Source organism: Sorex fumeus, unplaced genomic scaffold (genome assembly GCF_029834395.1).
Source record: "Sorex fumeus unplaced genomic scaffold, SorFum_2.1 ptg000029l, whole genome shotgun sequence".
Classification (NCBI taxonomy): domain Eukaryota; kingdom Metazoa; phylum Chordata; class Mammalia; order Eulipotyphla; family Soricidae; genus Sorex; species Sorex fumeus.
The window spans coordinates 15,804,513-15,829,770 of NW_026606086.1; the positions used below are offsets into that span (position 1 = coordinate 15,804,513).

Here is a 25,258-nt window from a genome sequence, read left to right on the forward strand (position 1 = left end):
AAGAAAGGAAGGTTCTAGGGACGGAGAAACAGCACAGAGGGAGGCACTTGCCGTGCTTGTGGCCGGACAGGGTTCGGTCCCCAGAGCCCCACCAAGAAGAGATCCCTGAGCAGAGCTTGGAGCAAGGCCTGAGCACCTCTGGGTATGGCCCCAAAGGCAAAACAACAAACAAGAAATAAACTCAAGGAAAGTTTTGGAATGTGATGGGTGGAAAAGGCTCTGATTTTGAACATGGCTGTTAGTCCCCTCCTCTGAGGATTTCCTGTCATCCGATATGAGGAATTCCCAGATTTTCCTCTGGGATAAACATGTGGATACAGGTATTTCTCCCAAAGATTTACTGCTGGGAGATGGCGCAGAGGGCTGGATCACCTGCGGCACATGTGAGAGCCCTGGGCACGGAATTCCAAAGAAAGACTTGGCAGGGCCAGGGACACAGCTCAAGGGTCGGCATAAGTGCCGGCATGCACGGAGTCCAGTTTCACCACCAGCACCGTGCATGGGCCTAAGAGCCCCTAGCAGCCTCGAAAGGGTCCTCCACTAGCCCAAACCAACCAAACCTGACCACCTTTTCCTCTGGGGCATTCCTGCTCAACTAGGGGTCACACCTCAGGGTGCTCAGGGGCCCTCTGGCGCAGGGCCCCCCGTGTGCAGCTTGGGCCCAGCTGGGCCACCTCCTGGCCCTGCAGAGATCCGCGGAGGAACTGCTGGGATGCTCCATGGTGTCTCAGCTCGGCGAGCACCTCCCAAGCAACAGTCACCCCAAGAACCCTGGAAGCGACTCCAGGACTTCACTGCCTGGCCTGGTCCGCTCTGCTGTTAATGCCACTGACTAGTGACCCCATGGCACTTCCCTCCCAAGGAGCTCACCCATCCCGGCATCGCCTGCTGGCCGGGAACACACCCCCTGATGCAGGACCCTGCAAACAGGCGGGGTTCATGCCTCGGTGACCCCAAGCCTGGAGGCTTGGCTCCAACACCATCCCCTTCTCTGAGCTGGGGGAGTGAGCGTCCCACTCGGCGCCCGACACTGGGATAGGCAGCGGGACAGAGAGAGATGAGTGAGAGTGGAAGAGACCTTCCAGCCCGAGGCAGGAACCCTGGTGCCGAGCAGGGGACTGCCCAGGAATGCGGGGCTCCGGGAGGGCCCATGCCAATAGGGCACTGCATTTCCCCAGGAAGCAGGCTGGTTCCTGTGTGCCTGGCAGGTTGGGCACGGTGGCCCCACTAGCAAGTTGAACATTTTGGTGACCCCCCACACCCTCCCCAAAGCCGGGTCCTGTGCCCAGGCCTGGCTCTGGGTTGACTCACCGAATGCTCTTCTGAGTCGGAAGTCTGGGAGGAGATGACGGGGTGGAAGCTGGCGGGGGACAAGGGGCCGAGCTTCTTCCTCATGGCGCGGATCTGCAGCAGAGCCCGGAAGGCTGCAGGCGGGACACGAGGCGGGAGTCTGGGCGCAGGAGTGGGGGCGGGCAGGTGGGCAGGTGTGGGTGGGCCGCGGGCGGGTGGGCACTCACGCAGGCGGCAGATGGGGCAGTTGTTGGCCTGGTAGCGTAGGGTGTCGGCACAGGCGCTGCACAGACACAGGTGGCGGCAGGGCAGGATCAGGGTGTCCCGCACGTCCGACAAACATACCACGCACTCGGCACTGTTGTCGCTCACCTCGTCCTCGGCCACCTGCCCGTGGGGACACGGTGTCCTCAATCCACGCGGCTCCCAGGCCGCATCCCTCCTGGGAGTCTGTGGCAGGGGCACCCCAGGGTGCCTCCCCTCTTAGCCCCGCCCCACCCAAGCCCCACCCTTCTCAGGCCCCATCCCACCGCCAGAGCCCCTCCCCTCTCAGCCCAGGCACCGTCCCTCTTAGCCTTCCCCCTCCCAGGTCCCGGCCCCGCCCTCAAGCCCCGCCCCAAGCCCCTCTCCTTTCAGCCCCAGCCCCGCCCTCTCAAGCACCTCCCCTCTCAGCCCTGGCCCCTCCCCTCTCAGCCCCGGCCCCGCCCCTCTCAGCCTTCCCCCCCCCCTCAGCCCCGGCCCCGCCCTCTCAGAGTATGCCCCGCAGCCCCGCCCCTCCCCTCTCAGGCTTTGCCCCTATCAGGCCCCGCCCTCTCAGCCCTTGCCCCTCTCAGGCCACGCCCTCCCTCAACCCCAGCCCCGCCCCTCTCAGGGCCTGCCTTGGAATCCTGCGTGTTGTATTTGTTCTCGATGCCGTAGATCTCCTGCAGCAGGTAGCTGACCCCATCCACCTGGAGGAACCATGGCAAGCGTTGAAGGGCCGGAGACTCTCCTGCCGCCCCCATCCCCAGCTCCCCCAGGGCGAGGACTCAGCCCGGAAATCCAGGGCACAGCACAGCATGGGCCAGGCTGCAGGGGCACTGCCCGGGGGGCTCTCCTTGGGAGGGGGCCCATGTTCATTCCGCCCTGTCACAGCCCCAGGGGCACGCAGGGGGACAGAGAGTGCCCGCAGCCTGTGGAGCCCACAGTGAGGAAGGGAGGAAAGCGGGGGAAGGAAGCCCCACGGCAGAGAGGGACGCGGGGCAGGTGTGTCAAGAGGGGCAAGACTGAAGAGGAGGATGCGGAGGGGTGTAAGAGGGGTAGGGGTGGGGCGCTGCCCCCCCAGCACTTCTCTCTCTTGCTTCAGGTTTTCTGGGGAAGGGCACACCTAAAGTGCTCAGGATCACTCCCTGCGGGGCTCAGGGGGCTCTATGCAGTGGCGGGATCGAACCCAGCCTGGCTGCACCAAGGCCAGGGCCCTCCCTGCCGTACTGTCTCCCGAGCCCCGTTCTGTTTGATGATTTTTTTGGGGGGTGAGGCGTGGGGACCATATCCGGTAATGCTCAGGGTCTACTCTTGGGGGGACTCGGGGGGCTGACGTGGGATTCTGGGGACCCAACAGTGCTGGTCGCGTGTAAGGCAAGTGCCAGCACCCTCCCTGCTGTCCTCTGGCGTGTGTCCAGGCCCTGTTCCACTCCTGGGCACCAGGGTACATAGGCACCGCCTCCAGGCTGCCTCCCAGCTGTTGCTCCCTCCGTCCCACCCTCCAGCCAGCGTCCCCCTGAGAGCAGGCCTGCTGGGGGGCGGGGGGGCGTCGGCTTCCTCCCATCTCTAAAGTGTTCGGGCTATTAAACACTGGGGCAGGCGCGTGTCGTCGAAGTCAGACTCCTGCGTTGCCACCGATGGAGGCCTCCCAGAGAGGGGAAGCGCCTGGCCCCAGGGAACGCACAGCCCTCTGCATTTCACACCTCTGCCCTGCCTCTGCTCAGCCGCTGGGTGGGCCTGCCTCCAGCCCCGGGACACAGGCCAGCCCCGCTCTCACGGGCCGCAGACGGCCACAGCGCGGGGTCCAGGGAAGCAACGGAGGGGGAAGGTAGGCCAGGGTTCCCGCTGCCCCCAACCGGCCCCCGCACTGGGCCTGGGCTTGAAATGTTTCTCGGCTGGCATTGTACAACAAAGGAGCGCTCCGGAGGCCTGAGTCAGGTGACAGGCCATGGGACAGCAGACACCCCAGATCAGTATTCCCTTCAGGTCACCCCACTGGCTCCCTCACACAAAAGCACACCCTTGCCCTTGTCCCTTTACTTCCAGAAAGGGGGCGGGTGGGAAAGAAGAGCCCTTAACACACCAGCGAGCAGAACGGGAGACAGACAGCGAGAGAAGTGAAGGCAGGCAGACAGACAGACAGGCAGACAGCCGGACAGACAGACAGGGGAGCGGCCGGCCCTTACCACTTGCTTCTGTTTGAGGGGCTTCACGCAGAAAGTCCCGTCTGTGTGCTGGAAAGGGACAGGCGGTTGGGGGGTGCCCGGCCTCCTGGCCTCTTCCCGCGTGGACTCCCCCAGTGCGCAACACGGGGCCTCACTGGAGGGGCCCAGTCCCACCCCTCTGTTTCAAGAGGAGGAAACCGAGGCCCCCAGCGTTGAACACGGCCCTGTGATGGCTGAAGCTTCCCGACTCCGTCGCCAACGCCCAGGCCAGCCAGTAGTTGGGAGCCACGGGGGCTTCCCTGACCCCTCAGAGGCCTGACCAAGCCCCTCTTACCTTTTCAAAAGTGCCCAGCAGCACGTGGCAGTGGCCAAAGTACTCTGAGAGAGACAGAGAGAGGAATGGCAGGAGGGCCCCGCGCCCCCTCGGCGACCCCCCATCCCAGATACCTGCAGCGGCCCCCCAATCTGGGTGCCCAGCTGTGGCCTGGTGCCGCCCACAAGGGAGGGACCCCTCCCAGGTGCATGTGCAGGGAGCCCTCACCGTCACCCTCGTCCACCACGGCATGCACCACCAGCGGGTACACCTCACGGTCCAGGTCAAAGCCGAGCTGAAGGGAAAGGAGGAGAAACCAGGCTGAGGGGCAGGACCACTAGCACTGCAGGGCACACAGCTGGCCCGGGATCAATTCCCAGCATCCCATATGGTCCCCTGAGCACCACCAGGAGTAACTCCTGAGTGAAAAGCCAGGAGGAACCCCTGAGCATCACCAGGTCTGACCCAAAAAGAAAAAAAGGAAACTGGGCTGAAGGCCGTCATCCCTAATCCTCCCCTGCGGGGAGGCGAGAGCCTGGGTTGGGGCTGGGTCAGGCGCGTCCCTCTCTGGGCCAGGTGACAGGGCGGGGGACACGTGACCTTAGAAAGGCCAATACAGACTCCCCTGCCCCCCGCAGCTGGCTGGGATCCCCCCAACCCCGCCCGTCTGCCACCTCCACAAGACACGCACCTCCTCTTCGGCCCACTGGGAGGGGTCCACGGTGTGGGAGGGCAGGCAGAACTGCTGGCATACGCCGCGCTTATAGTGTACCGTCTCCGACTGCAGGCCGCCGTCCTTGGGGATGTAGCTGGGGGCAGAGGGACGTTTAGGACCCGTGGGATGCTCCGGGGTCTTCTGTGTGCATGCCCCTCGGGAAGAGCTTGGGGTGGGGGTCTGCATGTCCTCCCCCAGACCTGCGGGGGCTCCCTGCCACTGGGGCAGGAAGGGAAGGCTCCGAGGAAAAGTCACGAATTGGCCAAGACTGGCGTCGGCCTCCGTGCAGGCTCTCTGACCCTCCGGGGTGTGGCGAGGTCCTCCCCCATGGCCCCTGACCTGGCGATGCCGTTCTGGAACTCCTCCGTGGCCTGGTAGTACAGGGTGATGGCGACACGGGCGTCCGTGTCGAAGGTGAACTCCACGCTGTAGTGTGCCTTGGCTTTGCTCGTCTCCTCGCCAGGCGCCTTCACCTCCTCAGCGCATCTGGAAAGCACAAGCTGTGGGCTTGGCCCTGCCCTTCCTGTCCCCCGCCCCCTGGATGGCCCGTGGTCTCCTTCACGGCATACTGGGGGCACGGGGTGTCTGCGATGGCCTCACATGCCGACTACACTGCCTTGCCATCAGCTGCTTGCCCCATCATGAAAAACGTCCCCCTGGGCTGGGGCAGATGGGCACAGCAGCCCGGGGCCTGGTGGGGGACACCAACGGGTGTCCAGACCGCAGCCCATGCCGAAGCGCCACCCAGGAGGTGAGTCTTTTGGTGTTTTGTTTGGAGACCACACCGGGCCATGCTCCCGTCTCCCCAGGGGAGCATCCTCCAGACAGCGGACAGACGGACTTGGCCCGCATCCCAGCTGTCCTTACGCTGAGCACTGGCCAGGCCCCAGAGCCCCACCTCGGACAGAACAGCCACGCGCGCACATATGTGTGTGTGAATGTATGTGAGTGTGTATGAATGTGTGTGTATAAGTGTGTGTGAGTAAATGAGTGTGTATGAATGTATATGTGTGTGTATAAGTGTGAGTAAATGAGTACGTATAAGTGTGAGAGTATGTGTATGTATGAGTGTATATGTGAATGAATGTGAGTGTGTGTATAAGTGTGTGTGTATAAGTGTATGTGACTGTGTGTATATGAGTGCGACTGTGTGTTTAAGTCTGAGTGTGACTGTGTATGAGTGTGCATGTGATTGTGTGTGTATAAGTATATATGTGTGAGTGTGTATGTGATTGTATAAGTGTGCGTGTATAAGTGTGTGTGTATGAGTGTGACGGTGTGTAAATGTGTGTATGGGGTGTGGGTACGTGTGAGTGTGTGGGGGGTGGTGATGTGTGTCTGGTGAGTGTGGGCGGGTGTGTGTGAGTGTGGGTTGTGTGCTTGTCTGGTGTGTGGGGTGGATGAGTGTGTGGGTGTGTGGAGCCCCGCCAGTGCCCGGGCTTCCTGTGCTGCAGGACCTCCCCATTCCCCGCAGACCCCACATGGGCGTGGTGTGGGTGGGTCAGGGACCAGGAAGGAGCCGGAAGGAGCGGCCTGAGGGGCCCCTCACCTGACGAGCCTCAGGGTGTCCTTCCGGATGTTGATGAGGCTTCGCAGCGTCTTCACGGGCTCCTGGGGGGGCGGCGCAGCGTACGGAAACTGCGGGAAGCAGAGGGGCGGCCGCGCTGTGAGACCCTCACGTGCCCGAGGGAACAACCAGGACGACCCTGAGCCAAAGCCCTGGGATGGTCACTTGCTCGTGACAGTGAGCCGTACACAGACCCCAAGAGACACACCTACTCTGTGTGTGGGTACGTGTTTATGCCCAAGTGCGTGGGCAGGTGTGTTTGTGTGTGGTGGGCACAAGTGTGTGTGTGTGTATGTGGTGAATGCAGGCACATGTATGTATGTGTGTGTGTGTGTGTGTGTGTGGTGGGCATGTGTGTATATAAGTAGAGTGTGGGCATGGGCACCTGTGTGCTGTGTGTGTACGTGGTGAGCGTGTGTATATGTGGTGAGTGTAGGCATGTGTGTGGTGGGCACAGGCACATGTGTGTAGTAGGGGCTGGGCCGTCTGTGTGTGGTGAGTGTGGGTGTATGGTATGGGCATGTGTGTATGTGTGGGTGGGCATGTATGTGTGGAGAGTGTGGGTGTGTGGGTGTGTGGGTGTGTGCAGGCCTGCGTGTAGTGAGTCTGTGTGGTGAGTCTGTGTGTGTGTTGAGAGTGTGTGTGTGTGTGGTGTGTGTAGTGAGTGTGAGGTGCGTGTGTGTGGTGAGTGTGTACATGTGTGTGGTGTGTATGTGGTAAGTGTGGGTGCACGTGTGTGTGTGTGTGTGCTGTAAGCGCGGGCACGTGTGTGTCCCCGATCGCCACCATGCTCACAAGGCTTACCCAGGCCCAGGGAGCCCGGCACGCGGGGTTTCCCCTCGCATGTTTTCCGAGAACCCGCCCGCAGGAGGAGCAGGAGCCTGAGCAGGGGACGGTCACCGCGGGGCGGCCTCTTCAGCACAGCCTTCCACTTCGCCGTGACCCCCCATCAGAGGCTGGCTCCAAGTGGAACTGACATTGAGATAGAAGGAAAAGCTCCAAACGAGATCAGTGGGGAACCGCCCTCAGAAGGCGAGGAGAGATTCGGAAAGTCCCAGGCTGGGGAGATGGGGCAGAGAACTGCCGTGCGTCCGTCTCATGCTGGGGCCCGGCTGCTCTCCCCGGCACCGCGCGGCCCTGGGCACGGAGCCAGGAGCAGCCCGTCCACGCCAGAGTGTGACCCGGAACCAGAAACTGAGAAGGGAGGGTGGAAGGGAGCAAGGGAGGAAGGACAGAAAGAAGGGAAGAGGGAGGGAGGAAGGCAACAAGGGAGCAAAGAAGGAAAGGAGGGAGAAAGGGATGGAGGGAGGGAGGGAGGAAAGTAGCAAGGAAGGAAGGATAGAGGAAGGGAGGGAGGAAGGCGGGAGAGAGGAGGGAGGAGGGAAGGAGGGAGGGGGAGGAGTGGGGGAGGGAAGAGGCAGGCAGGCTACTGCTCTTCAAGCCCAGGTTCTCCCCTGTTGCTCAGGACCCTTGGGCCTCGCCCAACCCCCTTCTCACCCCCCCCCCCCCCCCCCCCCCCCGCGCACCAGCCCATTTCCGCTCCGTGCGGGAGCCAGTGGGTCCCCTCCTGCGTCTCGAGCTGGAGCTCGGGCCCTGTGCTTGGTGCCGTGGCCGTGGGCTGGGGCCCGTCCCTCCCGCTCCGCACTTGCTTCTTCCCACCACGCAGAGGCGCGTGGGTGAGATTCACAGACCCCGCCGGCCCCTTCCCCAGGAAAGCCTGAGAGGGCCGGGCCACCGCGGGCACCTGGGCCTCGGGTTCAGTCCCGGCCGGCCTCCACCCCCTGCCCAGCCCGCCCTGCCCTGCTGACACAGTCCAGGAATTTCAGACCATTTAAAAATGAGCTTAAGCAGAAAGTAATCAGGCAGGAAAATCCGACACAAGCGCACCTCTATTCTAAAGCCCAAATAAATGACCGTGGGATTAACATTTTTCCTGGAGCTGCGCAGGTCCTCAGCGCCCCTGCACAGGTCCTGGGGAGGGACCCGAAACTCCCACCTGGGTCCAGAAAAGGGTGAGTCACCCCTTCACGTTCACCCCTGCCCCTCCGGGCCAAAGAGAAACTAGGAAACAGAACCCCCCAGAGCCCGCTGATCTGCTCTGTCGGCCACCGCTTCTTACCCGACCCACGCTGATGTGTCCTCCGTGCATTCCTGCCCCCCAAAATAAAAAGAATCCACCCGAAGTCTGCTGGGAGGCTGACCCCGCTGCTCCCTAGGAGAGGGAGAGAGGGGGAGAGACCAGCCCAGGCTTTGCACACGACCGGCCCAGGTTCCAACCCTGACACCACATGGTCCCCCCTGAGCATCCTCGGAAGCCACCCCCAGCACCACAGGGGTGAGGCCAAAAGCAAGAAGGATCTTGTTTAACTCCTGAAAAAAAAAAAAAAACAAAAAGAATTTCTTCATGGGATCTGACCTAGCACAGGAGTAAAGCAGCTGGCTTTTTCCCACAGCTGACCTTGTTCCATCCCCTGAATGACACAGGGTCCCCCCGAGCATCACCAGGAGTGACCCCAGAACAGGAGAGTCAGGAGTAAGCCCTGAGCACCACTGGGTGTGGGACTCGTGCTGAGGTGATCTGGGAGGGCTTCCTGGAGGGGGTGGGCTTTTGGGGCTAGAGAGGGGAGAAGTTAACCAGCCAATTGAGAGATGCCAGGAAACATGGCACAGCCCGACGAAGGCAAAGAGGAAAGACTGCCTGTGCCTGGTCATCAGTCCTCCTCTCTGGCTGGGACAGCCGCCCCTGGCCCCGCACCCACTCCTGGGTGACCCGGGTGAGGCAGAGGGCACTGAGCTCGTCCGGGAACAGTCCCTGGAGACCAGGTGGCTGCGCAGGCTTGCAGAGAAGGAACCGGCGGAGGTGAGAGTGTCACGTGCTTCCCTAGAGGGCCCGGGTGTGCGCCCGGAGCCCTTGGCCCCTCGCCCTCCCTCATCTGCTCCTCCAGCGCCTGGAGCTGGGAGGGAGGCAGAAAAGCTCACTTAGGAGTCTGAAGGCTTCGGTCTCTGTGTTTGGGAGGGGGAGGGTGTGGGGTCACACCTGCGGGTGATCAGGGGCAATTCCTGGCTCAGGAGTGACCCCTGGCGGTACTTGGGGGCTGAGCTGGCCATGGTCAGCCGCAGGCCAGGCAAGCGCCTTAACCCCTGCACTTTTTTTTTTTTTTTTTTTGCTTTTTTGGGTCACACCTGGCGATGCACAGGGGTTACTCCTGGCTCTGCACTCAGGAATTACTCCTGGCGGTGCTTGGAGTAATTACCACATGGGATGCTGGGAATCAAACCCAGGTTGGCCGCGTGCAAAGCAAACGCCCTACCTGCTGTGCTACTGCTCCAGCCCCATGCACTGTCTTTCAATGAGCTGTTCTGCTTGCCAACAGTAGCTTCTTAATGTATGCAGCATGTGAATTACATTTATTGATTAGTACTAGTATTTGTTTTGGAGTGCCATGCTGGCTGTGCTCAGGGCTTACCCGCTGGCTCTGCACTCAGGGATCACCCTGATGGGGCTCTGGGTACCATATTGGGTGCTGGAGTTTGAACCCGCGTCAGATGCAAGGAAACCACCCTCCTCGCTGTAGTATCTCTCGGGCGCCAGCATTTAAATTTACATTTAAGGGGGCTGGAGCAATAGCACAGTGGGTAGGGCGTTTGCCTTGCACGTGGCTGACCTGGGTTCGATCCCCAGCATCCCATGTGGTCCCCCGAGCACCGCCAGGAGTGATTCCTGAGTGCATGAGCCAGGAGAAGCCCCTGTGCATTGCCAGGTGTGACCCAAAAAACAAAAAAAAAGTAAATAATAAAAAAAAATTTACATTTAAGGCAAAGGAAGGAGGGAGTGAGGCCTGAGCACCACCAGGTGTGGCCCCCAAATGAACAAAACAAAAACCAACAACGAAGCAAAGGAAGCGCATGTGTAAACTCAAAACCAGGGGTGTGACTCCAGGGGCAGGGGTGAGGCTGCTTGGGTCGAAGGGAGACAGAGCTCAGCCTGGTCCAAGCCCCCGAAAGCAGCCAGGACCGGCCCCGGGGAATGGGTTGGATCAGCACCAGCCCTGCCTCCTGGTGGTCCTGCTTCCCTCCTCTGGCCGTGGACTTGCTGAGGCAGGGAGGGCAGCTTGTGCCCTGGCACGGGCAGGCTCAGAGGGGGCAGCAGGACCTTCGCTCTGGCCCAGACGTGCCCACAGTCCCCGGACAGGAGAAACACAGACTGCAAGGCCCCGCCTGGCTTCCTGCCGCGAGCCCCGTGTGGGCCTGTCCGTGCCTGCCCGTGTCCTCGACATCCTCCTGGCGTGAAAACACTGAACAGTCGTGAGAATGATGCCAAGGGGCCATTTCTAGAATTCAGCGTCGCCGGCATAACAAAGAGGGGCACCGGGCGAGGAGTGGCGGGCTGGGGACGCCGGACTGCCCGGGACCTTTGTGACAGAGTAAGGCTCAGACCCCCCACCCCGGGTCTATTCACTGCACCAGACGACGCTGCCCAAAGCAAGCCTCTTGCAGGGGCACATTCTGGCAGTGGTGGTCATCCACCGGGAGACGAGACGGGGGGGTGGAGGGGAGCCGTTTCTGGAGGCGCCAATGTGCACCAGGCCTGGGTGTGTGTCTGCACACAAAGCTCCCTTCTCTCTGTGCAGGAAACACACACGCACAACGCTAAATTCAGAACGGTCAGTTCAGGGCCAGAGGACAGCACAGAGGTAGGGCGCTTGCCTCGCATGCAGCTGACCCAGGGTAGATCCCTGACACCCCACGCGGTCCCCAGAGCCCGCCAAGGACAAAGAGGATTCAGAGGCCACTAGCCACCCACAGCCCCCGCCTCCCCACCGCAGTGGCCATCCCTGCCGGGCTGGGGGCTCCCGGGAGCAGAGTCTGAGGTGCAGGAGGAACTGAGGGCTTGGAGGAAGGACAGGGCCTCAGATGTCAGTTTGGCAGGTGGATGGGGGCATTTGATCCTCGCTGACCCCGGGATCCCTGAGTGCCACCATGGTGATCTGATGAGTCCCAGGGTGGTTCCACGGGGGCCCTGACAGCGGGTGGTGGGCATGTCCCCTCCGACACGAGGGGTCTTGGGGCAGAGAAAGCTTTCCTGTCGCTCTCGGGGGGTGCCCGGGCACCCTAGGTGTGAGTGTCGCAGAGGCCACCGTCTGCCGTAACTGACCAAAGGCACAGCTGGGTCTTGCACCCGAGCCAGTCCAGCTCAGCCGGACACACTCAAGGGGCCCCAGTATGAAGCCGCGGAGCCTCTGCCCAGAGCAGCCTCTGAACAGGCCGGCGCCCCCACAGCGCCACCTGGTGGCAAGCATCAGACTGCAACGAAGAGGTGCACAAGTGTGCATGTGTACGTCCCTGTGTATGTATGTGTGTGCGTGCACATGCGTGGTCACACACCACCGACGAGAGGACAGGGTAATCTGCTGGTAAATTATGGAGAAATTCCCAATGGTCTATAAAAATGGACACAGTCCAGGCCTAAAGGGACGGACGCAGAAACCACGGGAGGCTCCGTTACCAGGTGGAGGCTGGTGGCACCCGTGCCTGCTGGACGATCCTTCCAGGAGCTCCTGGCCTGCGCAGCCCCACCACCGGGAGCGGGTGCTTGAGCAGTGGGAGGTGGCTTGTGTCCAGCCACAGCTGCCCGTCCAGTCTCGGGACCTGGCTCCCGCTCGCTCCCTCCCCCCAGTCTTCATCTTCCACTGCCAGAGGCCAGGGCACAGAAGGCTACAAGAGACCTAAGGAAATGCCTTGAAAGGCATCTTAGGAAAAGGAAAAAAAAGATGGATCTGTCCCAAAGGCGTGCCCGGGACGGGAAGCTCTGAACGAAAAACTAAGACCTGCTCCCAAAGAAAAAGGAACTTATATTAGATTCTTGATAATTAAAATAGAAAGCTTTCCGGTGGCCAACTCAGAGGTGTGTGATGTCTGTCCAGAGAATCAAATCAGAGTTCCTGTGAAACGCATGCCTGAGGGAGCACACAGGCCCTCTCCTCGGGACCCGGCCCAACACGCTTACACGTCTATGCCCAGCGTGTCTCTGCTCTGACCTCCCCCAGACAGCCATGCTGGAGGCTGACAGGCACTCTTGGCTGGCCGGTACTGCCCAGTAAGGCCTTGGGTCAGTGTCGGGGAGGACTCAGGCCCTGGTGAATCAATGCTACCAGGCCAGAGGGCTGTTTTAGTTTTTTTGTTGTTGTTGTTCTGGGACACAAGTGACAGTGCTCAGGGATCACTCACGGAGGTGCTCAGGGATCACTTTTTAAAAAAAAAATTTTATTAGTGAAACACCATGAGGTATAGTTGTAGACTTACAAATTTTTGTACTTGGGTTTCAGTTATACAATGATTGAGTACCCATCCCTCCACCAGTGCCCATTCCCCACCTCCAGTGCTTCCAGGGATCACTCTTTTTTTTCTTTGCTTTTTGGGTCACACCCGGCGATGCACAGGAGTTACTCTTGGTTCATGCACTCAGGAATTATTCCTGGCGGTGCTTGGGGGACCATATGCGATGCTGGGAATCGAACCTGGGTCGGCTGCGTGCAAGGCAAATGCCCTACCTGCTGTGCTATGCTCAGCCCCCCAGGGATCACTCTTGACTGTTCTTGGAATGCCGGGCATAGAACCTGGGTGGGCCACAAATGCCCTACCCGCTCTGCGATCACTCTGCCCCCAAGGGCTGCACTTGCATCCCATCTAGGGGGAGCTGAGCACTCTCCAGGGGTCATCACGTAAGCCCAGAGGCCAGACGTTCCCCTTGTGGATCAGAGACCAGAGGGAAGGGGGCGTGGGCCCAGCACAGTGGGTGGCATGCACTCCGGCAGGTCACTTTTCCTCAGGGCGCCTCCCTGCCCACTGGCCGGTGGGCAGCCAAGTGATGGTTCGCACAGGGGATAAGTGCCAGGGTGGCACCACTGGAACAGGATCGAGCCCGAGACGCAGAGAAAATATTGTCTGTCCTCTCTCCCTCACCGAGAGCCCCCGGCAGAGTAAAATGCCCCCTCCAAGGGTCCCTCTCGCATCCTGCTCCACGGCCTGGTTCTTCCTTAGCTCAGTGGGGACCCTCACAGGGGCAGCCGGAGCCCTGCAACGTGGACAGGCACCGTGGAGTCCTGGGACAGCCCCGTTCCCACTGAAGCCTGCCCCTGCCCTCCCGTCCCCGAGTCAGGAAGCTCCAGGCCACCCCCCGCCCCCACGCAGCATGGTCCCAGTGCTGAGCTGCTTCCAGACCCAGGATGGTGCGCCCACCCGCTAAAGGAAAGGAAGCAGAGGAGAGAGGGAGACGCCGTGCTGCAAGGAGGCCAGGCCCCGTCGCCCTCACTTCAGCAGTAAACAATGAGGAATGGCCGGAGAGGCCCACTCAGCCCAGCGTCCGGCTGTGGGCACCTTGCAGGGGTCTCGGCCGGACGGGCCACAAAGAAACCGCTTTTAAGTAAGAGATGTGCAGAATCTCCAGACCTCGCGCCAGGCTGTCTTCACTGGGGCCTCTCAGAGGGGGGAGGATTGAGTTTCCCTCCCTGACCCCAGCAGAGCCCCGGCAGCCGAAAACCTCCAGAACCCAACTGCAGCCATGCTCAAGGCCACTCTCCACAGGCTAGGACGCGCCTCACCCGTGAGGGAACCGACAGAGAAACCCAGGCATGTGGGACCTGGGGCTGAGATGCCAAGCCTGCTCGGGTCAGGACTGGGCCTCCTCCACCCAGCTCCCCAGTTTTCCAGTAGCTTGGCAGTCGCACCCACAAACTGCCCCTGGCGCCATGTAATCTCATCATGGCCAAGACCCAGAGACTATGAAACAAAGCTCCCAGAAGAGAGCGATACAGTATTTCCTGGAGTGTGGGGCCACATTTGTAGCCGTGCAAACCTCTCATACTCTAGCCCACTGATGTACCTAAAGCAGCACACATTTGTTTGGTTTTAACATACGTGCTAGTATTCTCTTATATACGGGCTTCAATGGCTCCAGAATGAAATACAACCTTCACACAACTTCCCTCTTATTGTGGTGGGAAGACGCTCGCTGCTGGAGTGGGTGTTTGAATATGATCTGTAATGAACTATTGTGAACTACTTTATGAAAATAAAATGCATAAAAATCGCAAAAATTTTAGTTAAAAATAAATAAATAAAAAGATGTCTGAGATGACCACACAAGGACCAAGGACAGGTCTGGAGCGGGCCAGCAGCCCTTCACACTTGGAAGGACGCCACCAACGAGGTTGTGGCCAGGCTGCTCAGTGAGCGGGACAAGAGGGCCAGTATCCCTTGTTCTGGTCATGCAAATATAGACTGGGTGGCTGGTCTGTAAGCCGAAACGGCCAAGCTGACTTCTGCACCCTACAAGGGAGGAATGTGACCCTCAGGCTGTGTCAGAAACCCCCCCCCCAGATCCCCACTCCTGCATGGGGGTACCCGCACCCCCACCCCACCCCACCCCAGCCAGAAGACTCACCCTGGTGATTTGGGGCTGCCCAGACACGGGGGTCTAAGGGCTTTGCTGAGGCTACCCATCCCCCAGTCAGCCCTGGAGAAAGGGGGTACTGAGTCCCAGGCCCCTGACGAGGATGTTTACCTAGGTGGGGCCTGAGGTCTGGGAACATAATTAGAACAAAAGAGCACAAGAATCCCCCCACCATGTCTAAGAGTTTTCCACATTTTTTTTTTTTTTTTGGCTCAGAGGTTCCTCCTGGCTCTGCACTCAGGAGTTACTCCTGGCGGTGCTCAGGGGACCATATGGGATGCTGGGAAATCAAACCCGGGTCGGCTGTGTGCAAGGCAAACGCCCTACCCACTGTGCTATCTCTCCAGCCCCATCCACAAATTCTTTTGAATTGGCCTTTCCCGGGTGGGCCGTTCTCAGTGCTGTGGGGACAGTCCCTCCGGGGTCTGTGCTTAAAGGAACCCATCTCCCTGGGCCCTGAGTGTCCGGCTGTTTGCGTCACTCACCTGTTTAATGCTGGGCAGCCATTCGGGACTGTGCTTAAGGGGTAACAGAGGGTAGGACTCGCCAACACCCGCTGAGAGAAGCAATGGCCAGCGCAGCCCCGGCTCCTCCACCGACCACAGCCTCAGCTACAGGGTTCTCGTGGGCACCGCACTTTTTTTTTTTTCCTGCTTTTTGGGTCACACCCGGTGATGCTCAGGGGTTGCTCCTGGCTCTGCACTCAAAAATTACTCCTGGTGGTGCTGGGGGGGACCCTATGTGATGCCGGGGATCGAACTTGCGTTGGCCACATGCAAAAACGTCCTCCCCACTGTGCTATTGCTCCGGCCTGGGTGTCGCTCTCTGAGACAAACCCGGCCCTGGCAGGCAGGATCTCAGGCGGGCATGGGCTTCTAGGCGCCTGACCCAACCTCAGATGCGCCCTGCCACGTCGGCCCGGTGCAGCCTCCTTCAGCATCGCTACCGTGCAAGGCCCCGGGCCAGTTCCTGGCGGAGCGCTGAGCTCACCTTTCTCTGAACTAGAACCCGGCTTCCCGTGAGGGGGTGGGGGGTGCGCCGTGGGGCAGGAAGTGGTGGCGGGGCGTGCAAACCTGAGCCCCATGGCAGCAGCGAGTGGCCCAGGCACTTCGAGGAAATCCCTCTAGGGAGGTTCTGTTTCGTTTCCCAGCCAGGACCTCAGGCTGCTGCAGAGACTCGCAGACTCACGCGCATTTCCGGGGGGCTGTCCCCACGGTGGACCTGGGCTCATCTCCCCTGGGAGGTCAAACGCCTGAGCAGGGTCGCGCTGGCGCCGACCGTAGGCGTGCAGGTCAGAGGGAGAGCCGGGCGCTGGAAGATGGGAACTGGAAGCGCAGGGAGAGTGGACCCTGGCACAACCAGGTCCCGTAACCAACGGAAAAGCACCAGTCGCTGAGGGCGTCGTGCTCAGGCTGGTGAAGTGGCCTGTACTGCTGGGATCTTTCCTGCTGTGCTTTTTTTTTTCCCCATTGGTTTTGGTTATCAGGCCACACCCAGCGATGCTCAAGGGCTCACTCCTGGCTTTACACTCAGAAATCACTTTTCAGGCGACCCTATAGGATGCCGGGGATCAAACCCAGATCAGCTGCATGCCAGGCAAGCGCCCTCCTGGCTGTGCTGTGGCTCCAGCACCAGTGACTGGGGCCACCCCAGGCAGTGGTGCAGCAGCACTGGCGGCAGGGAGGGGTTCCGGGAGCCCCAGGCCCACCACGGGCTGCAGGGTGAAGACTGGCCCTCGAGTCTCTTCCCACTTCCCGCCAGCCCAGAGCCTGTCCCCTGGGCCTCTGGATCTACCGTGGGCCGCTGACATCAACCAGGCGATGTTGCAGGGGCAGCCAGAGAGACGGTTCAACGGGCCGGCTCAGCTCTGCCCTGGCACTGAATGGTCCCCATCATCACCATGAATAACCCCAAGCACTGAGCCAGGGGCAGCACCTGAGCACTGCCGGGTGTGGCCCCCAAACAGGGACAAGCAGGTCTCCATCAGGGACCACGCTCGTGGCGAGCACTGACAGTAAGAGCACCTTCTGCCAAGAATTCTCCCTGCTGGGCACAGCGGGGAGGGCGTTTGCCTTGCTCGCAGCCAAGCCGGGTTCGATCCCCAGCATCCAAATGGTCCCCTGAGCCCACCAAGGGGGAATCCCTGAGCACAGAGTCAGGAGTAAGGGCCTAAGCACTGCTGGGTGTGGCCCTCACCGCCCCGCCCCCACTAGAGTCCCTGCTTAAAAATAAAAATTCTACCTGTTAGGATGGTTTTGAATACTTGTGAGAAAGAAAGTACGAATGAAGAATCAGTAATGAAATGTGGGCCACGGAGAACCCCAAAAGCACTTGTGTAGACTCCCAGGGTGTGTCCCAATTGCTGGGACCCAAGTAATCATGGTCACGCTGCCACCTATACTTTGCCGGGATTCAAGCCCTTGGGATCGCAAACCCCTCACAGAGATGGATAAACCCCTACCACCGGGGCTGCGGGGCCCTTTAAGAGCCTCAGTTCCCAATGATTGCCACTCAGTGCCTCTTTTGCAAACCCCAGCACCCAAAAGGAGAGAGAGAACAAGGGGGAATGCCCTGCCACAGAGGCAGGGTGGGAAGGAGAGATACTGGGATCCGTGGTGGTGGGAAAAGGGCACTGGTGGAGGGATGGGTATTTGATCATTGTGTAATTGAAACCCAAGCACAAAAATTTGTAAATCTACAACTGTACCTCATGGTGTTTCACTAATAAAAATCTAAATTAAAAAAAAAAAAAAAACGGTAGTCTAAAGCCAAAGGAGAGCGATCGCATGGTCTCCATGCAAACGGGGCTCGCGTGGCATCTACAGTGCTGGGCAAACATGTGGCGTACAGGGAGGGCCCAAGGGGAGGGGCCGGCCACAATTCCTGTCCCTGGGACCCCTCGCACCAGCCGCTGACGAGGTGCAGCCCCGTCCCACCTCACACACTTGACATCTGGGGGACAGGCCCCACAGAGAGCAGTCCCCAAGGGGCTGGCACCAGCCCAAGCCCTTCGCCCCCCCCAGCCCCTCAGCTTGGCAGCCAGCTCTGTGCATCCTCAGTGGGCACCTAGGGCGGGGGAGGGGCCAAGAACTGGGTTCAACAGCACGACCCCCTCCCCGCCCACCCTCACCTGCACCAGAAACCCACAAGTTGCCAAAGGGGCAAAGCTGGGGCCCCCCAGCCCTGGCACTGAGGATCTGCCACCCGGGGGTGAAGATCCAGTGAGCCGCGTCTCTGCCCTGGGGAAAGCGGGGAGGGCACCAGGCAGCTGGTCCCAGGCCTGGCACACTGTGGTGCCTCCCTCACCTCTCGCCTGCCATACCTGGACACCTGGGTTCCCCTTACCCGCTCCCGGGGAAAGTTCTCAGGCCCTCGCTCGAGGCCTGCGTACTGACCTCTGCACCCCATGGCCATCCGCCCATCAGGCGCAGCCGCAGCTGCTCCGCCTTTGATTCCAGATGGTGACCACTGGCCCGGATAGTACCCGGGTGGAATGGAGCCCTCGATCAGTGACGGAGGGAGGGGGCAAGGGGCAAGGGAGGAAGGATAAGCAGAGGGCAGGGCAGCCCTGTCAGAGAGAACAGTCATGCTGTCAAAACAAAAGAGGGCCGGGTTCGATTCCTCCGCCCCTCTCGGAGAGCCCGGCAAGCTACCGAGAGTATCTCGCCCGCACAGCAAAGCCTGGCAAGCTACCCGTGATGTTTCCAATATGCCAAACACAGTAACAGAAGTCTCACAATGGAGACGTTACTGGGCCCGCTCGAGCAAATCAATCAACAACGGGAGGACAGTGCTCACTACCTAAACTATAATTAAAAAAAAAAAAAAGTGAGCCAGAGAGTTGAAAAGGATCACTCTGAACAAGCACTGAGTGCTAGAAGGAGGTGACAATCTTGCAGCATCTGTACTGCAAACCACAGTGCCCAGAAGGTGGGGGAGAGAGAGAGGGGGGAGAGAGAGAAAGATGGGGGGTGGAAAGGAGAGAAAAAGGGTGAAGGGGAGAGAGAGGGGGGGGGAACTGGGGTCACTGGTGGTGGAAATGCACACTGGTGAAGGGAGGGGTGTTGGAAGAGTCTTTGACTGAAACCCAATCAGGAACAACTTTGTAACTGTGTCTCTCAGGGTGATTCAATTAAAAAAAAAAAACTGAGCAAAGCAAGCACTAGAAGTAGAAACCGTTCCCTTCGCCCACGGGGACTTCCCTTTCCCAGTGCCAAGCTACAGGATCCCAACTGCTCAGGAAACCCCCATGTCAGAGGGGCTGGGTGAGCGTTACCCGGCCATGCCCAGCCCCCACCATCACCCCAGACACTTCTGGAGGACAGTTTTCTTTCTCTCCTCATGTCAGGTTACACTGCAGCGTCTCCCTGGAGCTGTAACCTACCAAATTACTCAGAAGTCTACAGAGCAGATCAATCCAGACGCCCGTCTCTCCTGCCGGGGACAGCAGGTGCCCTCTGCCACCTGCCTCCGCCAAGGCAGCATCATTAGAAGTGACAGACGGAGCTGGTGCTTATTTTTTTTTGTATTTGGGGAAAAAAAAAAAAAACGTGAACCTGCGTTTTATACCCCTGTAGAAAGACTCCACAGCTCAGAAGCAAGACCGACAACAGGGAAGCTCCTTACACAGTGCTCCTCCTGCTTCTCAAAATAGTGACGGGGAGGGGGTGAGAGAGTGCACGCAGCAGGGAGGGTACCGGCCTTGCACACAGCTCACCTGGGTTCAATCCCCGACGTCCCACAGGGTCCCCCAGCACCTCCAGGAGTGACCCCAGAGCACTGCGAATGTGGCCCCCGAAAGACAACAAAAGGGCTGGAGCACAGGCCCCACCTGCAGGGGGTCTCGGTTCGATCCCAGCACTCCTAGGATTGGCCCAAAACCACAAAAGTAAAAGAAGGGGGTGTAGCGGGCGAGCACAACGGAGCCAGAGAGCCAAGTTCCTTCTTGAAAGGATGGGGGTCAGGGGCTGGAGCGACACTACCGTGGGTGGGGCATTTGCCTTGTACACGGCGACCCCCAGCATCCCAGATGCTCCCCCGGCACTGTCGGGGGCATTTCTGAGCGCAGAGCCAGGAATAACCCCTGAGTACCAGCAGGTAGGACCCTAAAAGCTAAAAAAATAAAGGAGGTTAGAGTGAAAGTACAGCGGAGGTTGGGGACGAGGGCATTTGGCTTCGATCCCTGGCACCCCATCTGGTCCCCTGAGCACGGGCAGGAGAGACCCTTGAGTGCAGAGTCAGGAGTGAGTCCTGAGCACCACCCGGTAATAAAGTAATAAAGTCATAAAGTCACCAGCTTCTTCCCCATTCGATCTCGTGGTGCAGCCCTGCCCAGCGCAACTGCCCACGCAACCTCCCTCCCCACATCCACTGTGGACCCAGACACGGTCACGAACTCTCGACGAACCCCTCCAGTCTAGAGACACTCTCTGGGCCTCAGGGATGCCAGGGTACTGTTCTCCGGGTCAAAGAACAGCTGCACGTCAGCACTGAGTCACCGGGTCTCGGGAAACAGCAAGGCCGAGAGGAAGGCATTCGGATACTTCCCTCCCTGTCTGAAGGGAAGAGCCACACGAACAGTAACTTTAGATCAACACCCAAGTTAAGTTTCCAAGTGAGGGGCTGGAGCAATACTGCAGCAGGCCGGGCTCTTGACTGACACACAGCCGCCCCAGGTGTGATCCCTGGCACTCCGTGCAGTACCCCTAAGCACTGCCAGGCGTGATCCCGGAGCACAGAGCCCTGGGCACTGCCAGGTGTGGCCCCCAAACCAAAACAAACGAAAAGATCTACCATTTGGAGCTGGAGTGACAGTACACCAGGGAGGGCGTTTGCCTTGCATGGGGCTGACCCGGGTTCGATCCCCAGCATCCCATAGGGTCCCCCAAGCACCGCCAGGAGCAATTCCCGAGTGCAGAGCCAGGAGGAAGCCCTGAGCATCATCGGGTGTGACCCCTCCATCACTCCTGCCGCGCGGGGTTTTCCACAGCACTGTGTCCTGGTGAAGGGACACCGCCCCAGGCCTACAGCACCAGCCAGCACAGCCCAGGGCCAGGCCGCCCCCAGGGAGGAGAAAGGGAATGAGCCCGGCAGAGCCGCTGCACTCGCAGGAGGGCGGCACTGCCCAGACCCACACTCAAGAGGAACGGGCGCTGGGAAGCCAGCAGGGCTGGGGCCTGCAAGACAAGAAGCTTCTGGAGACAATCAGCCAGGGACTTCACTCGGCCACACCAGCCCAGTCTGTGCTGGAGCTCACACCCAGGCACCGACTGGTCTTGCACAACTGGGACCCCCGAGACCCCAGAGGGTCCCCCGAGTCCACCAGGACATAAACCCTGAGCGCAGAGCACACTGACCTAAACTAAAATTAAAAAGTGAAAAGCAGACCCGGGGCCTGGAGACAGCTCAGTGGCTGCCAGCCCCTGCCCATGGCCGGGGCACACCTGGTGGATTCTGAGGACCTCCCATCAGGGCAGAAGAGTAGGTAGTTCCCGCGGCGGTGGCCTCAACTGCCACGGGCAACCAGTGATGTGCTGTCGGGCCTGCGGCCGTCCTGGTTCTGATCACCCCTCCCCCCCACACACACACATACAAGCCCACCCGCCGCATACCCCAGGCACCTCAACACCCCACGCCCTTCCCGTCAGTCTCTGACAAAATTAGGCCTTATTTTTATGAACTTCCTTAATTTCCCGACTTCTGTTTATTCGCCTGGACCCATTTCCTTCCTCTGCTCATTAAAAGTTCTTCTCTATTTTTAAAGAAAGTGGAAGTGCCTTTCATTTGAAAACAAAGTATGTGCTGGGGAAATCCGCACGGCACAGGAGTATACGGAGTAAAGCCCCTCGTCACGTGTGGAGCCGAGCCACGGCCTGGAGGCTGGCGGGGCCCCCCCCTCGCATGGCTGGATGAGCGCGCACCCACACACACACCACATGCAAACATACATACCACACATAAAAACACACCACACACAGCACATACATACACATGTAAACACACACTACACACAGACACATACAACACACAGACATACACCACACACCAGGCAGACATACACTACACATACGGACATACACCATACACATACTACATACACCACACGCCACACAGACATATACTACTCACAAACACACACACCCACCACACACACCACAAAGACACACAGACATAGACACACACACACACACACATGAAGGAGGTCGGCCACTCACATCAGAGAGAAACTCAGGACCTCACATTTCCTGCAAAAACCTGCTTTTTTGGTAAAGGATGTGGCACAGACATATTTCCATTCCAACAGGCACAGAAACACTTTGGGGGCTTGTGACTGCCATTGGGGACACATCCAGTGGGGCTGGGGTGGGTGCCAGGGCACGGACCTCACCATCACCACCACACCCCCAGCCCGGCCCGAGCTGACGCCACTTGGCCACACACGACTCACACACTGGCCCCTGCCTGCTGGGGCCCACACACCAGTGGTGAAGCCAGGATGGTCATCAAGACCAGGGAGGAGGCAATGCCCTGGGTGTGCGCTTCCTTCTCTCAGGGCTCGGAGACATAAAGCCATGCCCGTCAAAAGTTTACTACAGGGGCCGGAGTGACAGCACAGCAGGGAGGGTGTGTGCCCTGCACGCAGCTGACCCACTTCAATCCCCAGCATCCCACATGGTCCTTGAAGCACTGCCAGGAGTAACTCTCTGAGCACAGAGCCAGTAGTCAGCCCTGAGCATCACTGGGTGTGACCAAAAAAAAAAAAAGATTAAAAAAAATCTCTAAAACACCTTACCTTGCCAAGCGAGATGCCCAGAATAGAATCGTGAAGGAAAGAAGTGAGGCGAAACTGGGTCAAACACACACACACACACACACACACACACACACACACACACACACACACACACAGAGTCACATTCACACGTGCTTTCATCATAAACACACACACAGGAGGCCTGTGCCCTATCCGGTCTGCAGGCCCAGGGCTGAACTCTAGCCCTGAGGGTGCTGGGCTGAGGCCTTGCCTGGCCCCGGGGGCTGGAGACAGGATGCGGCCACAAGGGTGACAAAGGCCGAGTGGGTTCTGGGGGGCCAGTGACATCCTAGGATGTGGGAACACAAGGAGGCTGTTCCACGGCACTAGGATTTGAGATGGCGCCCCCTGCTGGAAGGGAACACCCCCCCCCCCCCCCCCCCCCCCCGCCCTCACGGGCCCCACCTGCCTGCAAGAGAGAAATGAGGGGTTACAGCGAAGCCCGTGTCTGGGGCCGGGGACGGCAAGTTGAGGCACATGATGTCACCAGGGAACGGGCACAGGGAGCCCGTCATGGAGAGGCCAGGCCACGAGCCAGCCCGACATCTTAGCACTCGCATGCGTCTGGGGTAAGGGTCTCTGCGGCGAGGCGTCGCCACTCCTGCGAAGCTGCTCTCTCTGCTCTGCTCCCGAGGGAACCTGCCAGGCCAAGCACAGGAGCCGCCCCCAAGGATGAACCCCGGCAGCGCAGAGCCCCCAGGAGGGACCCGTGCGAAATGACGCCTAGCTGGTCCCCATCTGATTCCCCTGACCCCTGGAGACTGACCACAAGACTTACTGCCCCTCCGTAACTGCTGTCCCTCGTGGAACCCTTAGCCTCTGCCGCCAAGGGAAACTGCAGCTCGAGGATGACCAACACCTGGACCAACGCCACAAAGCCAAATTACAACTGGTGCAGAGCCAAATTACAACCGCGGCTGCCTCCACCACATGGCAGGATGACCATGGCGGGATGACCGTGACCGTCTCCACACAGCGGGGTGACCATGACCGTCTCCCCCACACCGCAGGAGCACACACTCCGCAGCGCATTTCAGCCTTCCATTTCCTTTCACCCGATCTTATCCTCACAGTCCACCCACCCCATGCCCAGTCCTCACGGACACCCCACTCCAGGAGCCCATTTGCGCCTCAGTGCACTGTCACCGATTCCACTTCCCCCGGGGGGAAGGCAGAGGGCCCGCGCCATGCTCTTAGGCCCTGCAACCCTGTCCTTACCGCAGTGCTCACCAACCCTGCCAAGCTGCCGTCCTATGCCCGACCACAGGGCGAGCCCCTCGGGCAGGGCCCAGCCATGCTGCCTGGGCAACCCCTGACACTGGCCACGCCTGGGAGAGGAATGAGTGGTGCCGAGGGTGCACAATGCTGCACACATGTGCACCTATGTGCGTGTGTGTGTGTGTGTGTGTGTGTGTGTGTGTGTGTAAAACCACCCCCAATGGACCTGCTGCCGACCCTTTCTCCGGTGAGCTCCTGTAGATGTGGGGGGGGGGTCTCCCACAGACAGGGGAGAGGATGTCTCCGCAGATGCGGGGGGTGTCTCTGCAGACGCAGGGGGATGTCTCTGCTGCAGAAGTGGGGAGGACGGGGCGAGAGCAATAGCACAGAGGGGGGGGCATTTGCCTTGCACACAGCCAACCCAGGTTCGATTCCCTGCATCCCATATGGTCCCCCGAGCACCGCCAGGAGTGATTCCTGAGTGCAGAGCCAGAAGAACCCCTGTGCATTGCTGGGTGTGACCCAAAAAGCAAAATAATAATAATAAAGAAGTGGGGGGATATCTCCGCAGATGTGGGGGGATGTCTCCACAGACATGGGAGGGTGTCTCCGCAGACATGGGAGGCTGTCTCTGCAGAAGTGGGCAGGGGACATCTCCACAGATATGGGAGATATCTCCGCAGATGTTGAGGGGGATGTCTCTCCAAACGTGGAGAAAGGTTCCACTCCTGGAAGCCGGTTCCAGTCCATCTGGGCCCCACGGCGCATGACCCTCGCAGGGTGACTGCATGGGAGCGGGCCAAGCCAACACGGACACTCACGACGATCCATGTCTTGTGGTGTGACTAAAACTCACAACTTTCCTGACGGGGAGGAAGGCTGCCAGGCTGGGAGGAGCTGGGGGTCCCACAGTGCCTGGGAAGTAGCCACTGTCTGTGACAGCTGAGCCCCTGGGAGGAGTTCACTACTGAACCTCACCCAGGCCAGGAGGGCGCGAGGCAGGGCCCGGGGTCCATCCCTGGCACTGCCCAGAGCAGCTCTCCGAGTGGCGATTTCAAGCACTGTCCCTGGCTGGGTCAGAAGTACCCACGGGACACGAGGCAGATGGCAGAGCCGATGTGCTAAGGGGCTAGCGCTCCCGTGCAGATGGGAAAAACCCAGCAACCCTGATTCCAAATCCTCTTCAACCACTTTTGCTTTGCTTTTGGGCCATACCTGGCTGTGCTTAGGGCTTACACCTGACTCTGTGCTCAGCGATCGCCCCTGGTGGTTCTCAAGGGACCAGGGGGGCCGGGATCAAAGGCAGGTGGGCCACATGCAAGGCCAGAGCCCTGCTCCAGCCCCGCACACGCCCACACGGGGGGTTCTCGAAGCCCACCCGCCCCACGGCCAAGGTGATAAACGAATGGGTCGGCCTGCGTGGTCAAGACAGCAACTTGGTGGTCAGTCCATACCGGAAAATGACAGGAAACCCCCCAAATG

At 59.8% G+C, this 25,258-nt stretch overlaps 1 protein-coding gene across 1 annotated transcript in view; it reads right to left on the reverse strand.

The window, feature by feature from the left end:
- RNF157 (ring finger protein 157) overlaps window positions 1-25,258 on the reverse strand; it is a 54,756-nt gene that overhangs the window by 10,338 nt on the left and 19,160 nt on the right. Inside the window, exons 3-11 of the mRNA XM_056115438.1 lie at window positions 6,276-6,364; window positions 5,066-5,212; window positions 4,703-4,820; window positions 4,240-4,306; window positions 4,033-4,076; window positions 3,720-3,767; window positions 2,169-2,240; window positions 1,518-1,677; window positions 1,312-1,424 (exon numbers count right to left, since the gene is read on the reverse strand). Coding sequence (XP_055971413.1) covers window positions 1,312-1,424; window positions 1,518-1,677; window positions 2,169-2,240; window positions 3,720-3,767; window positions 4,033-4,076; window positions 4,240-4,306; window positions 4,703-4,820; window positions 5,066-5,212; window positions 6,276-6,364 — 858 coding nt within the window. The remainder of the gene's footprint in view (window positions 1-1,311; window positions 1,425-1,517; window positions 1,678-2,168; window positions 2,241-3,719; window positions 3,768-4,032; window positions 4,077-4,239; window positions 4,307-4,702; window positions 4,821-5,065; window positions 5,213-6,275; window positions 6,365-25,258) is intronic.